General features: G+C 36.6%; 1 protein-coding gene across 1 annotated transcript in view; it reads left to right on the top strand.

Moving 5' to 3' along the window:
- The window catches only part of AGO3 (argonaute RISC catalytic component 3), a 104,104-nt gene that overhangs the window by 23,131 nt on the left and 66,942 nt on the right, over positions 1 to 14,031 (top strand). Inside the window, exons 2-3 of the mRNA XM_037061434.1 lie at positions 2,916 to 3,087; positions 13,657 to 13,777. Coding sequence (XP_036917329.1) covers positions 2,916 to 3,087; positions 13,657 to 13,777 — 293 coding nt within the window. The remainder of the gene's footprint in view (positions 1 to 2,915; positions 3,088 to 13,656; positions 13,778 to 14,031) is intronic.

The raw sequence follows: 14,031 nt of genomic DNA, 5'->3' as shown, positions 1-14,031 counted from the left end.
ACACCAAGGCACATCATAATTACATTAGCCAAGACCAAAATGAAGGAGAGAATCCTAGAAGCAGCAAGGGATAAGGGGACAGTCACCTACAAAGGAGTACCCATCAGACTGTCAGCGGATTTCTCAAAAGAGACCTTACAGGCAAGAAGGGGCTGGAAAGAAGTATTCCAAGTCATGAAATCCAAAGACCTACAGCCAAGATTGCTTTATCCAGCAAAACTTTCATTTAGAATGGAAGGACAGATAAAGTGCTTCTCAGATAAGGTCAAGTTCAAGGAGTTCATCATCACCAAGCCCTTATTATATGAAATGCTAAAGGGACTTATATAAGAAAAAGAAGATGAAAAATATGAACAGTGAAAGGACAGCAAACACACAGTTATTAACAACCACACCTAAAACAAAAGCAAACCAAGAGGACAGCTAGATCAGGAGTGGAACCATAGAAATGAAGAACACATGGAGGGTTAGAAACAGGGGAGTGGGAGGAGGAGAAGGGGGGAGAAGGCACAGAAAATAGCATAGATGGTAGGTAGAAAATAGGTAGTGGGGAGGGTGAGAATAGTGGGGGAAATATAGAATCTAAAGAACTTGAGACACGTGGTTATAAACTAAGGGGGGAGAATGGTGGGGGAGGGAGTGTGTGGGTGGAGGGGAATGAAGGGGGGAATAGAACAACTGTAGTGGTATAATCAATAAAATATATTTTTAAAAAAGAAGTACAAATAGATAGTTACAGAATAGCCATGGAGATGTAAAGTACAGTATAGGAAATGGAGTAGCCAAAAAACTTACATGCCATGGGGGAGCTCTGTCCCCCAGAACCCCCCGCACTCCCTCCCTAGCTATCATGGATGAGAATAAGTCTTTCAAGACATGATCTGCTTGGGGAGGAAAGGTGGCTGATCTCTCAAAGGAGAAGGGCCTTGAGCCTGTTCCTCAATGGGCTTTTATTGGGTTTAATTTGTATAGGAATACAGGGTGTATACATAAAGCCCAATCATTGTCAGGCAGTAATAATCAAACAATAGATAACATTCAAAGACGTACGAGGGCTTATTCTGAGTCAGGGTCAGATAGCCAAAGGACCATAAAACTTTGGGAAACAAACTCATTTTATGCTTGGACCCTTATTTGAAGTGAGGGCATTCTTAGCAAAACGGGTTTCACAGGATTTTATGCATTCTTTCTCAGGTCTGATTGCCCTGGAAAAGCTGCCCTTTCCAACAGAGGGCCGCACCCACCTCCAGCATTGTTTCAGGCTTAAGTCAGGTGGAGTATGCAAGCAGCCAAGAGATTAGAAGACTTCTTACTGATAGAATGAGGACTCAGGCTATGTCAAAGCTGAGGGGTGAGGATCCATTACCCCCTTTTTTTTGTAGTCCCCTGAATCTTTCCCTGATGGCCCCATTTCGACCATGCCTGTCTTAGGTTGTCTCTCCCTTGAGGAGTCTACCCCTCATTGGCTAACCAGTCATCTGCCTAGGGCCAGGCAGTGTGAAGTAAAGGGGGCAGAGGCTGCACCCCTGCTGGGATAGTAGGCTTTGTCTCCTTAGTGGCTTATGGTCCCAAGGTCTTTTTACTCAGCCTTAGCCATTGGGGGTTACAACTTCTGAAACCAGGAAGGGCAGTTCCCAACAATGTGCATGACCCATGGACATGAACAGTGGTGGAGGGTTTCCTGGGGCGGGGCGGTGCTGGGTGGAGGGGGCTGAAGGGGGAAAAATTAGGGTAACTGTAATAGCATAATCAATAAAATATAATAAAAAAATAAAAACAATGTTAGATGTTAGGTTTCATTTAAATTGTGATAAAATACACAGTGTTAAATTTACCATCCTAGCAATTTTTAATATACTGTTCAGAATATATATAAGTACATTCACATTGTAGGCAGCCAATCTCCAGAACTTTTTTCATCTTGAAAAACTGAAACTATACCCATTAAGCAACAATTCCCCATTTTCTCTTTCCCCCAACCCCTGGCAACTATCCTCTACTTTGTGATATTAATAATAGGAATCATACATATAGTGTCTTTTTGTGACTGATCATTTAACTTAGCGTAACTTCTACAAGGTCCATCTATGTTGTAGCATGTGTCACAATTTCCTTTTTAAGGCTAATATTCCATTGTATATATCACATTTTGTTTATTCATTTATCTATCAGTGTACATTGAGGTTGGTTCCACCTTCTGACTATTATGAGTAGTGCTCCTGTGAGCATAGGTGTGCGATTGTCTTCGTCCACACTCTGCTTTCAGTGTTGTTCGTAAATACCCAGAAGTGGGGTTGCTGGATCATATGGTTATTCTATTTTTAATGTTTTGAGGAACTACCATACTGTTTTCCAAAGTGAGTATACCACTTTACATTTCTGTCAACAGAGGACTTTTCATATTTTATATATATTTTTTGTGTTAGTAAGCTGTATTTGTTTCATCAAGCCTTCAAATTTATTGACACAGTGTTTATAATGCGTTCAGTGTCTGGGGTTTATAGATTTTATTTATATTTTGAAATAACTGATCTTGTGCTTTGCTGACCCTTTTTACTGTGTATTGTTTTTATTTTGTTCATTTGCTGTAATCCTTTCTAGTCTCTGAGTTTGCTTTGCTGCCTCACTCTTTGGGTCTGATTAGTGTTTGCACATGCTCTCCTGAGTTTGTTTGATTGTTTTCCCTTCTTTCTACCCTTCCAGAACAATTTTTCAGAAGCACTCATGGTTTTGTTTGTGTGTTTTAATAAGGGGAGTAAATTGGGAGGAAAGAAGTAGAGGTGTTAGAAATTGTCATCTTTCAGCACTAGGCTTCAACCCTGTTATCAGCTGTGCTTAAAATTCTAACGCACTCTGATTGACAAGATTATCAAATGCAGTTTGTGACATTGTTACTTTTTTCCCCTTCCTCTCAGGACCCGTTGGGGCCCAGCCCCTACTCATGGTGCCCAGAAGACCTGGCTATGGCACCATGGGCAAACCCATTAAATTGCTGGCTAACTGTTTTCAAGTTGAAATCCCAAAGATTGATGTCTACCTCTATGAGGTAGATATTAAACCAGACAAGTGTCCTAGGAGAGTAAACAGGTAAGAATCATGAAGTCATGGAGATTTTTTTTACTCTTGGTATTTGTCTTTACCATAGTAATTGTTTATCTTGTATATCTGATTAACAATGATAATATCTAACAGTTTGACCAAGAACACATGGTAATTTGTTTTGAAATTGATTGTTCTTTAGGGGTGTGATATAGGTAAAATCTCTAGCCTTGAAATTTTTCCATTATAACATGAACTCATATGCTCTCTGTGATGATAGAAAAAGTCCAAGTCATTTTTAGATGCTTTTGATATCACTGAGCATCTTTTCCTTTGCTGTCAGGTAATATACCTCTTAACTCCCCACCCCACCTTATTTACCCCTTTTTAAAAGTCCCCTTTAAGATGATGGTGGTGGTAGAGGTATTGGTGGTTGTCATGATTTCATGCTTTCTATTCCCCTGATCCTCAACTGCTAACTGTTCCTTAATCCTACGTAGGAACAAGTACATAATGGTATGTAAAGGTTTTTCTGTCTGCTTTCAGTGAGCTTCCTTTCTCACATTCCCCAAATACTCTATATGTGTGTATGTGCCTGTGGCTATGGTTTAGGTAATACAGCAAATATGAAAGGGAATCTGAAAAACATCACGAAAGGAGGTTTTTTTTTAAAAAAAAAGACTGGAAAAAACATTTAGAAAACAATGATACTCAACATTTTGGTTTGTAGTATCAAATACCTCAGACTTTTCTTATTCAGTAGGTATTATTAAGTACCTTCATTTAAGACATAGGTGCCTACACCTCAAACTTATCTAATGCTACAAATCAGTGTTACCTCAATTAAAAAAATAGATGGTTCTTTCTGGCAAGAAATTTATAATTTAGTGGAGTAGATAAGACACATAAGATATATGAAGTGAATGAACACTAAGAGTCTTTGTGATAGCATGTAAAAAAATCATATGAATATTATAATTAACATAAAATGCCAAATTCTTTCTGAGGTCAGAAGGGAATTGTGGAGTATTACATGTGGAAGGAATCAGAGATCAGATAATCTGGTACTCTTTTTCTTTTTTTTTTAATAGCTGAAATCCAGAAAGGTTAAGGGACAGAAATTTCTAATAGCAAAAGTGAGACCAGAACTCCAGAATCCTGACTTGATAGTCTAAGAAATATTTGTGAAGCAAGAAGGTAATAAAGTCTTGCCATTTGTGACAACTTGAATGGACCTTGATGAAATTACGCTGAATGAATTAAGTCAGACATAGAAAAAGAAATACCATATGATTTTACTTACATATGAAATCTTAAAACAGCATACATGAACTTTATACTTTGTTAATATTTTGGCTTGATTTATATCAACATCTGTAAAACTTATTCCCTTTATTTCTTTCAAAAGACTAGATTTTTGTTTTAACTTTTTATAATATCACTACATACCTAGTCAGTTAAACTTAGTGGACTTTTCAAATTAGTTGCTACACTTCAACAGCTGGAATTCTGGAAATTAGGAGGAATTAAACAGAACTTTACAATTCCTTTTCAGTGTTAACCAAATAGTTACAGGCCAGAACGCAGCAGTATTTAAATCAACACATACAAGGTTTCTCTTCACATGCCACATGCTCAAATACTTGGTGCTATGGCATTAATCATAATGGCAGCATACTGATGTATTGTCTCCACCCAAGTTTCCACTGTAATCAGAGGAGTTTTCTTGGACCAAATATGCAAGAAATGCTCATGAATCTTTTTGTGAGTCAACTTCTCTACATTAGACTTTCTGTCTATTGGTTTTCTTTATCTTTCGTCACCCCTTTGGTGTGGCTTATGTGTGTCTGGATGTGTTTCCTATGTAATGATTTTGATTGAAATGATCTTTTGGCTTAGGAGCATGTTTGTTTAGCAGACTTTAACAAGTGGATGGTCTCAATAACTAAAAATAAAATGTTTTTAGAAATACTATGACCTAGAGTGTAAGTTCTGTAACTTGAGATTTTCTGTTAGTTTGTCCAGCTGCTAAGTACTTGTATATATGGGGATAAACCCTGAGTAAACTCTTATGTACTTATTCAAAATCATTGAACAATGAAATACATGAGAAAAATTGTATACACAATATGAATGTAACAGATCTGTTTTAGACATGTAAAAATTTGAAAGAATATTAAAATAATTGATAGTAGATGTGGTTGATTTATTTTTTGGTTCAATTTTCTTTTATAATTTAAACATTATAGTCATTTTGCTATTATAATTATTCGTTTTTTAAAATACTTTATTTATTTATTTTTAGAGAGAGGGTAAAGGAGGGAGAGAGGGAGAGAAACATCAGTGAGTGGTTGCCTCTCACACGCCCCCAANAGTCAACTTCTCTACATTAGACTTTCTGTCTATTGGTTTTCTTTATCTTTTGTCACCCCTTTGGTGTGGCTTATGTGTGTCTGGATGTGTTTCCTGTGTAATGATTTTGAGTGAAATGATCTTTTGGCTTAGGAGCATGTTTGTTTAGCAGACTTTAACAAGTGGATGGTCTCAATAACTAAAAATAAAATGTTTTTAGAAATACTATGACCTAGAGTGTAAGTTCTGTAACTTGAGATTTTCTGTTAGTTTGTCCAGCTGCTAAGTACTTGTATATATGGGGATAAACCCTGAGTAAACTCTTATGTACTTATTCAAAATCATTGAATAATGAAATACATGAGAAAAATTGTATACACAATATGAATATAACAGATCTATTTTAGACATGTAAAAATTTGAAAGAATATTAAAATAATTGATAGTAGATGTGGTTGATTTATTTTTTGGTACAATTTTCTTTTATAATTTAAACATTATAGTCATTTTGCTATTATAATTATTGGTTTTTTAAAATACTTTATTTATTTATTTTTAGAGAGAGGGTAAAAGAGGGAGAGAGGGAGAGAAACATCAGTGAGTGGTTGCCTCTCACACGCCCCCAACTGGGGGACCCGGTCTGCAGGCCAGTACTAAATCCACTGAGTCACACCAGCCAGAGCACTATCATTTATTGTTGCTTTTTTTTTAAATTTTAAATTGACTTTTAGATTTAGAGAATGGGAGAAAGGGTGGGGAAAGAGAGAGGATTAAGACAGACATCAATCTGTTGTTCCACTGATTATGCATTCATGGGTTTCTTCTTGTATGTGCAAACCTGGGATTGAACCCACAACCTTGGTGAATCAAGGAGGAAACTAACCAACTGAGATACCCTGCCAGGACCCCGTTACTATTATATTATGATTAATTATATAGGGACAAATATTTGTGCATATTATATATGGATGTAATATAATTCTGATTGAATTTTAGAAGGAAAAAATAAATCTATATTGATGTCATTTGTTTTTAAATGGAAATCTCAAATCAGAGTGAAGGAACACCTTTTCTGCTGCTACTAGGAATATCATTGGCATAGTGTTATAATTGAGTATGCCAAGAAAGGGATATACTTTTTAACAATAACTTTATTGATGTAAAATTCACGCGCCATACAAAAAGTCACTCAGAGGTGATGTACAACCATCACCACTATCTAATTTTAGAACATTTCATCCTCCCAAAAAGAAATCCCATACCCATTATCAGTCACTACCCATTGACTCCTTCCCCTCAGCCCATGCTAAATACTAATCTCTCTGTGTAGATTTGCCTTTTCTGAACATTTCTTATAACTGGAATTATACAGTGCCTGCCTTTTTGTGTGATGTCTTTCAATTCACATGTTTTTAAGATTCATCCAACTTGTAACATGTGTTACTACTTCATTTTTCATTACTAAATAGTATTCCATTGTGTAGATATTTTATAGATTTATCAGTTGATGGATATGTGAGTTGTTTGTACTTCTTGGCTCTTATGAATAATGCTGCTATGAACATTCATGTACAGGATTTTGTATGGACATATGCAACTTTTTCTTTACTCTATTGAGGAACTGCCAGACTCTTTTCCAAAATGGCTGTATCATTTTACATTCCCACTAGCAGTGTGTGGTGATTCCAATTCCTCCCCATCCTCACCAGGATTTGTTATCTGTCTTATTTGTTATAGCCATCTTAATGACTGTTAACTAGTATCTCATTGTCATTTTGATTTTTCATTTCCCTGATGGCTAATGATGTTGAGCATCTTTTCATGTACTATTTGCCATTTGTATTTTGGGAGAAATGTCTATTCAAATCCTTGGCCCATTTTTAGATTGGATCTTTAGTCTTTCCATTAAGTTGTTGGATTTCTTTATACCTTCTAGTTAAAAATCTCTTACTTGACCTTTTGATTGATAATGATTTGCAAAATTATTTTCCCTTTCTGCATGCTGCCTTTTCACTTTCTTGATGATGTCTTTTGAAGCAAAACATTTTTAATTTTGATGAAATTCACTGTTCTCTTTTGCCAGTTGTTCTTTTGGTGTGATAGCTAGAGAACCATGCTCAGAGGATATACTCCAGAAAACACTACCTATGAAAAAGCAAAGAATATGGTGTTTAGCTATCTTGGGGAAATTGTACCATGCAAAATATGTTAGTTAATAATGTGTCACTTTATTTTCCTTGTTTGTTAATCACTTGGAAGAAAAGAAATCTAATTTTGAGATTATTTCAAATCTCAAAATTCTTTTAAAAATTTTTATTTATTTTTATTGGTTTTTTTATTGCCATTTAGTCTCCTTATACTCTCCACCACCACCACCCCACCACAATCACCACATTGTTAAAGTAGCACCAAAATAAATTACTGGTAATTACAGTCTTTTGGTTAATAGTACAGTATATTTGGGATTGAAAGATACTTTTGTAAGTAAATATATGTCTAAACTTCAGGGACTGGTGGGTAGAGTTTATCCCTAACATCTATCCATTTGTATAGATTTAACTTATAATAACAGCTATATAATAATCCCATTGTATGGATGTGCCTTAATTTGTTTACTTTAGGTCTGCTCCAGTTTTTTTGTTTTTTTTTAAGATTTTATTTATTTATTTTTAGAGGGGAAGGAGAGAGAGAGAGAAACATCAATGTATGGTTGCCTTTTGTGCATCCCCTGCTGGTAGTTAGCCTGCAAGGAAACGGTTTGCAACCCAGGCATGTGCCCTGACTGGGAATTGAACCGCGATCCTCTGATTCGCAGGCCCATGCTCAATCCACTGAGCTACGCCAGCCAGGGCTAGTTTTTTTCCTTAGACTAAGTTAGTAAGTCCTTGTAAACTAGTTATCTCAGTTTACCATACAGTTTTACCAAAATAGAATGCTGTTGGTGCTAAATTTAAAAATATATGGACCCTTACTGGAATTACAATTCTAAATCCTGCAGTAACCTTACAAACTTAAAGATTATTTTTTGGATACTCCCTATTTTCATTTAACTATTTAATTTATTGTGCTCCTGTTTTTTTGTTAGACACTGTGCTATGTTCTGGAGGTCACAAGAAAAGTAAGACATAATCCTTGATAAGGACTTCATAGTCTATATAGAGTGACAAGTTCTGTGAGAAGTGCATTATGTGCTGTGATGAAAGAGTAATGGTAATTTTATTAACCACTGTCACTCCAATAAATTCAGTATTTTTTTTAAATTAATGGTTTCTGCTTTTGGTTAGGGAAGAAGATAGGGTGCATGACATGGTATCTGAGCTGAATAGTTTGTCCAGTGGGTCAGGGGAAAGAATAATCTGGGTAGAGAGAGCATGAGCAAAGGTAAGACATGTTTATGTAACAGAAGTAGGCCAGTGTAAATAGAGTCTGAAAAGTTAGCTTGAGGGGACATCATTGTGCTAAGGCCTGTGAATTCAGAAATAGTACAGAGCCATTGGAGGCTTTTGGGCAAATGAGGAACATCTGTATTTAAAAGCATTTAACTAATGGCAGTGTGGAGAATGAATGAGAGAAGGGAAAGACCAATCCTAGAGAACATTTTTAAGGCTATTGTAGTAGTCTGTATCAGCAGTCTTTAGACTTTTGATCACACATTCCCATTAGTTAAAATATGTTTGACCATGCACTTAATAGACAAATATATATACCTACAAGTATTTTAAAAGTATATAGACATGTACTACTATTTTAACATACTACATAACTATAGAAAAATTAAAGGTTGGGAAACAATATTTTCACATAAACTATTTGAGAATATATTTAATAATTTGTAATTTTTAGATTAATGTATCAAAAACCTGACAACGTGTACCATACATTCGAACTGAAATAAGTTGCAACATGCTGAGAATGAATGAGAGTTCACAGTGAACTCTTACATGTTGCAGAGCTCCCATTATTCTGTTAGGACTTCTGGTGTACCATGTTACACCTAATCATCTGTTGTGGACTAAGTCGGGGCAGCAGTGTCAAGCCGTGTTCATGAATATTACTAATCTTAATTTCAAATTGTTAGCTGAAAATTAAACATAAAAATTTTTCCCTCATGCTTCAGTGCACTGTTACTATAGCACTTTTGGTACCTATTTTTGTAGATTAGAGGTAGTGTGTTGTAAGACTTAACTAACAGCAAGTGGTGAAGAAAGGGCTTAGATAATTTAGAAGAATGAATAATTTAGGTATGTAAGGAAAAGGAAGAAATAAGAATGGCTTCAGAGTCTCTACCTTATGTAACGGTGATGACTTTAACAGGAATACAGATGGTGAAAGGACCAAGTTTCTTATTTTCTCATGTGGATATTTGGATGTTGAAATAAATGTGTTAAGAAGCATCAGAATGAAGTTCAATAGATGATTGGAAATAAGTCCCTAAAGCTCAGGAGATGAGTCAAGATGGAGATTGAAATTTGAGACACATCAGCATAAAAGTGATAGTTGTTAATAGGGAAAGTGAGGAGGGTCAAGATAAGAGGACGGACAGTAGATCTCTGAGGATACTATTGTTTCAGGTTTGCCAGTGAAGACACTTAACACACTAGAAAGGAAGGAGAACCAAGACAAAGTAGAAGGTGTTTTGGAGAAGGTTCCGTCCCGTATAAGGTAGATACTCTACTCAGTTTTTCATGCCATAGTCCATCAAAATAGCCAAAGACTTCTATGATTTCTTTGGAGTCTTTTCTATTCTAAACCAAAAGTCCTTAGTTTGATTTATTTTTACTCATATTACATGAGTTTTTATCAGGATTACCTTCTGGAGGTTTCATTTTTTAGGTCCTCTTATTCTTCCAGATTGAACAAAGTACTCCACAATATGAAATGACCTGTGTAATATATGATGGGATGGTTATGCACCTTGTACTGGGTACTTAAATATATGCAGCCTAAGTTCTTTAATTTTGAGGAAGCTGCATTGTACCATTAGCTCTTTCTGGACTTATAGCCACCCAAAGCCTCTTTTCGCAAAAGCAATATTGGGTTAGTTCAGATAGGCACTCTAATTTGTTCTTACTACTGTTGAACATCTTCTTCTTCTTTTTTTTTTAAATAAATGTGTTGTTGCCCCTCAAATGCCCCCAACTGGGGACCTGGCCTGCAACCCAGGCATGTGCCCTGACTGGGAATCAAACTGGCAACTGTTTTGTTCGCAGGCCTGCGTTCAGTTCACTGAGCTATATCAGCCAGGGCTGCTGTTGAACTTTTCAAATAGAAGTGCTTTGATTTCATAATTGCCCTTATTACGCTTCATCTTCATTGGAATTCAGTGTTATAGTTTGTCAGTAGCTTTGAACACATTTATCTGGTTTTAGCTTACTGATCATGTCTCCCAAGTATGTATCATTTGGGGGTTTCTTACACAATAGGTAGTTTTTGATTATTTATTTATTACACGTAGGACACTAGATATGTTTATGTTGCTTATCATATTGATAGGGCTTTTTGCGGGGGGCACTTTAGAAGTTTATTCTGAGTAAAAGTTTTTGTGAATGTCTAAGTTAACTTATCAAAAGAAAAGGAGCTTGCCCTATTCCACCTTATAATGAAATAAAACTCTAGTAATCACGAAAACATGATACTGGTCCAATAACAGACAAATAAACCACTGGAACAAGATAGAGAACTAAGAGCCATATTCATTTATATGTGAGAACTTAAGATAAAAATAGAGCCTGTCAAGATGGAGACATAGATAAACACCACTCGCTTTCTCTCACAACCACAACAAAAATTACAACTAAACTACAAAACAACTATCACCCAGAATCATCAGGAAATTGTTCTGTGTGGAAGTCCAATGAGCAAGGAATTAAAGAAGTCATATTCATCCAGATGGGTAGGATGGACAGAGTTGCAGAATGGGTGGTCCTACACCCATGTGTGTGGTGGATAAAAATTGGGAGGGATCCCAGCCTTACACCAGACTACCCAGCCCTGGGTTCCAGCTCCAGGAAGGTAAGTCCCCATAACTTCTGGCTGTCAAAACCAGTGGGGGATTGGAGCAGCAGAAGAAACTGCAGGATTCTTAGGTATCTCCTCTTAAAGGGCCAAGAACACTCTTAGGACGTATGCAGACTCACTCCCTCTGGGCTCCAGAACCAGGGCAGCAACTGGAAGAGCACCAGTGGCATATGGGGAGAAACTGAATTGTCTAGCATTAGGGTGAGTGCTGAGGAACCACTTCTTCTCAGACAAAACTCCAGAGGCCAGGTAGTAACCATTGTCCCTTTCACAGAACAGCAATGCTATATCTCAGACTCTTATCAGCCTGGTTCACATGGGTTGCCCTGCCCTGGAGATTACCTGAGGCTCCTCCCCATCCAATTTATGGGTGCGCTTTTCTACAGTAGGCCACACTACAAGACAGAGTCAAAGCAGCTCTACCCAATACATAGAAACAAACACAAGGAGGCTGCCAAAACAAGGAGACAAAGAAACATGGCCCAAATGAAAGAACAGAACAAAACTCCAGAAAAAGAACTAAACAAAATGTAGGCAAGCAATCTGTCAGATGCAGAGTTCAAAACATTGGTTATTAGGATGCTCAAGGAACTCACTGGGTACTTTAGCAGCATAAAAAAAGACCTAGGCAGAAGTGTAGGTTGCATTAAGTACAATGAAGAAACATATCCAGGAAACCTACAGTGGAGGGAATGAAGCCAAGAATCAAATCAACAATTTAGAACACAAGGAAAAAGCATTCAATCAGAGCATCAGGAAGAAAAAAGAATTTAAAAAACTGAAGATAGGCTTAGGAACCTCTGGGACATCTTTAAACATGCCAACATCTAAATCATAGGGGTACCAGAAGGGAAGAGGAAGAGCAAGAGCAAGAAATTGAAAACTTACTTGAAAAAATAATGAATTGCTGCTTGTATATTTTTTGTTTGTTTTAAAGATTTTATTTATTTATCCCTAGAGGGGAAGGGAAATATAGAGGGAGAAAAACATCAATGTATAGTTGCCTCTCCTGCGTCCCCTGCTGGGAACTGGCCTGCAACCCAGGCACGTGCCCCGACTGAGAATTGAATCGCGACCCTCTGGGTTTGCAGGCCCACGCTCATTCCACTGAGCCACACCAGCTAGGGTTGATTTAAATAATTTTGATAAAATAGAAAAGAGGGGGAATATCGAATCTTTGAGCATGGAGATAATTGCTCTGAGTATCAAGTCAGCTTAACTATTTTGTTCCATAAAACACTTTTTTTTCTCCTTTCCCTCTCATCTATTCACTTGACTGGGCTAGAATGGAATCTTTTTTTTTAAGGTTTTATTTATTTATTTATAGAGAGAGGAAGGGATAGAGAGAGGGAGAGAAACATTGATGTGCAATAGATACATCGATAGGTTGTCTCTCAAACGCCCCCAACTGGGGACCTTTGGTTCACAGGCCGGTACTCAGACCACTCAACCACACTACCCAGGGTTTAATCTTTTTTTAATTCTTTCAAGTGTATTATAAATTATACCAGTACTATGCAAGTATACTTTTATTATAATATATTTAGATTCATATAAACAAAATAAAAAATCATCTCTCCACCTCTCTCTCCAGAGGTAGCATCCATTGTGTGTATTTTGCTATCTATCCTTGTGGATATCTTTCTACTGCTTTTACAAAGAATGTGTGTATAAGAATAAATATTGACTATTGGATATTTGGTAATCTCTCTGTAGTCTGTACTTTTTTTTTAAAAAATGTATGTCTTGAATATCTTTCCATGTAAGTATGTGGGATAAAAATATTTGCTGGGTAAAAACGGAGGTTTCAACATATCCTTACTAGCTAAATACTATGGTAAAAGTTGGGGGGTGAGGGGTAAAAGGATAGGGGTGGTGTGAGGTACAGGTGTGTTTATTGCTGTCAAGAATCTCACAATCTAGTAGAAGTGAAATATATAATAACTATAATACAATGGGGTAAGTATTTCCATAGATATATGTACTAGTTGCTATTTGAGCACACAAACTCTGACAAAGAGGTGAATGAGTCAGGTGATGGTGAAAGGGATCTTGAATTAGTTTTTGAGGTTAGTATTAACCAGGTCAACTGTGACCCAGAACAATTAAGTAATTCCCTGAATTCCCTCCTCTCTGTTTTTGTGAAGTTCAGATCATCCCCTTCTGGTATCCTAAGCCATAATTCTGAAAGCAAAAATTTAAAAGTTCATCATACAGAGGATTATGTGAATGTATTCCCTTTTTTAGGGAGGTGGTTGACTCAATGGTTCAGCATTTTAAAGTAACTATATTTGGGGACCGTAGACCAGTTTATGATGGAAAAAGAAGCCTTTACACAGCCAATCCACTTCCTGTGGCAACTACTGGGGTAAGTTGTGTGCTCCTTTTTCGGAAAGCTGTATTTTTTCAGTGTCTTCTTTTATATTTTATTACTTGTAAGAATTATGCAGAGAACTCGTGTGTATCCTTTACTAAGACTCACCAGTGTTCTTAATATTTGCCACATTTGTTTTAATATTCTCTTTCTCTGTTTTGCTGTCTCTATATCTAATAGAGCTATACCTATACATATATATACTTATTTTTTCTGGACCACTTAAGAGTAGGTTGCATGTATTATGC

This window comes from Sturnira hondurensis, unplaced genomic scaffold, assembly GCF_014824575.4.
Source record: "Sturnira hondurensis isolate 20B ecotype Veracruz unplaced genomic scaffold, ASM1482457v3 Scaffold0013381, whole genome shotgun sequence".
Taxonomy (NCBI): domain Eukaryota; kingdom Metazoa; phylum Chordata; class Mammalia; order Chiroptera; family Phyllostomidae; genus Sturnira; species Sturnira hondurensis.
This window is presented reverse-complemented; position numbering and strand designations above follow the sequence as displayed.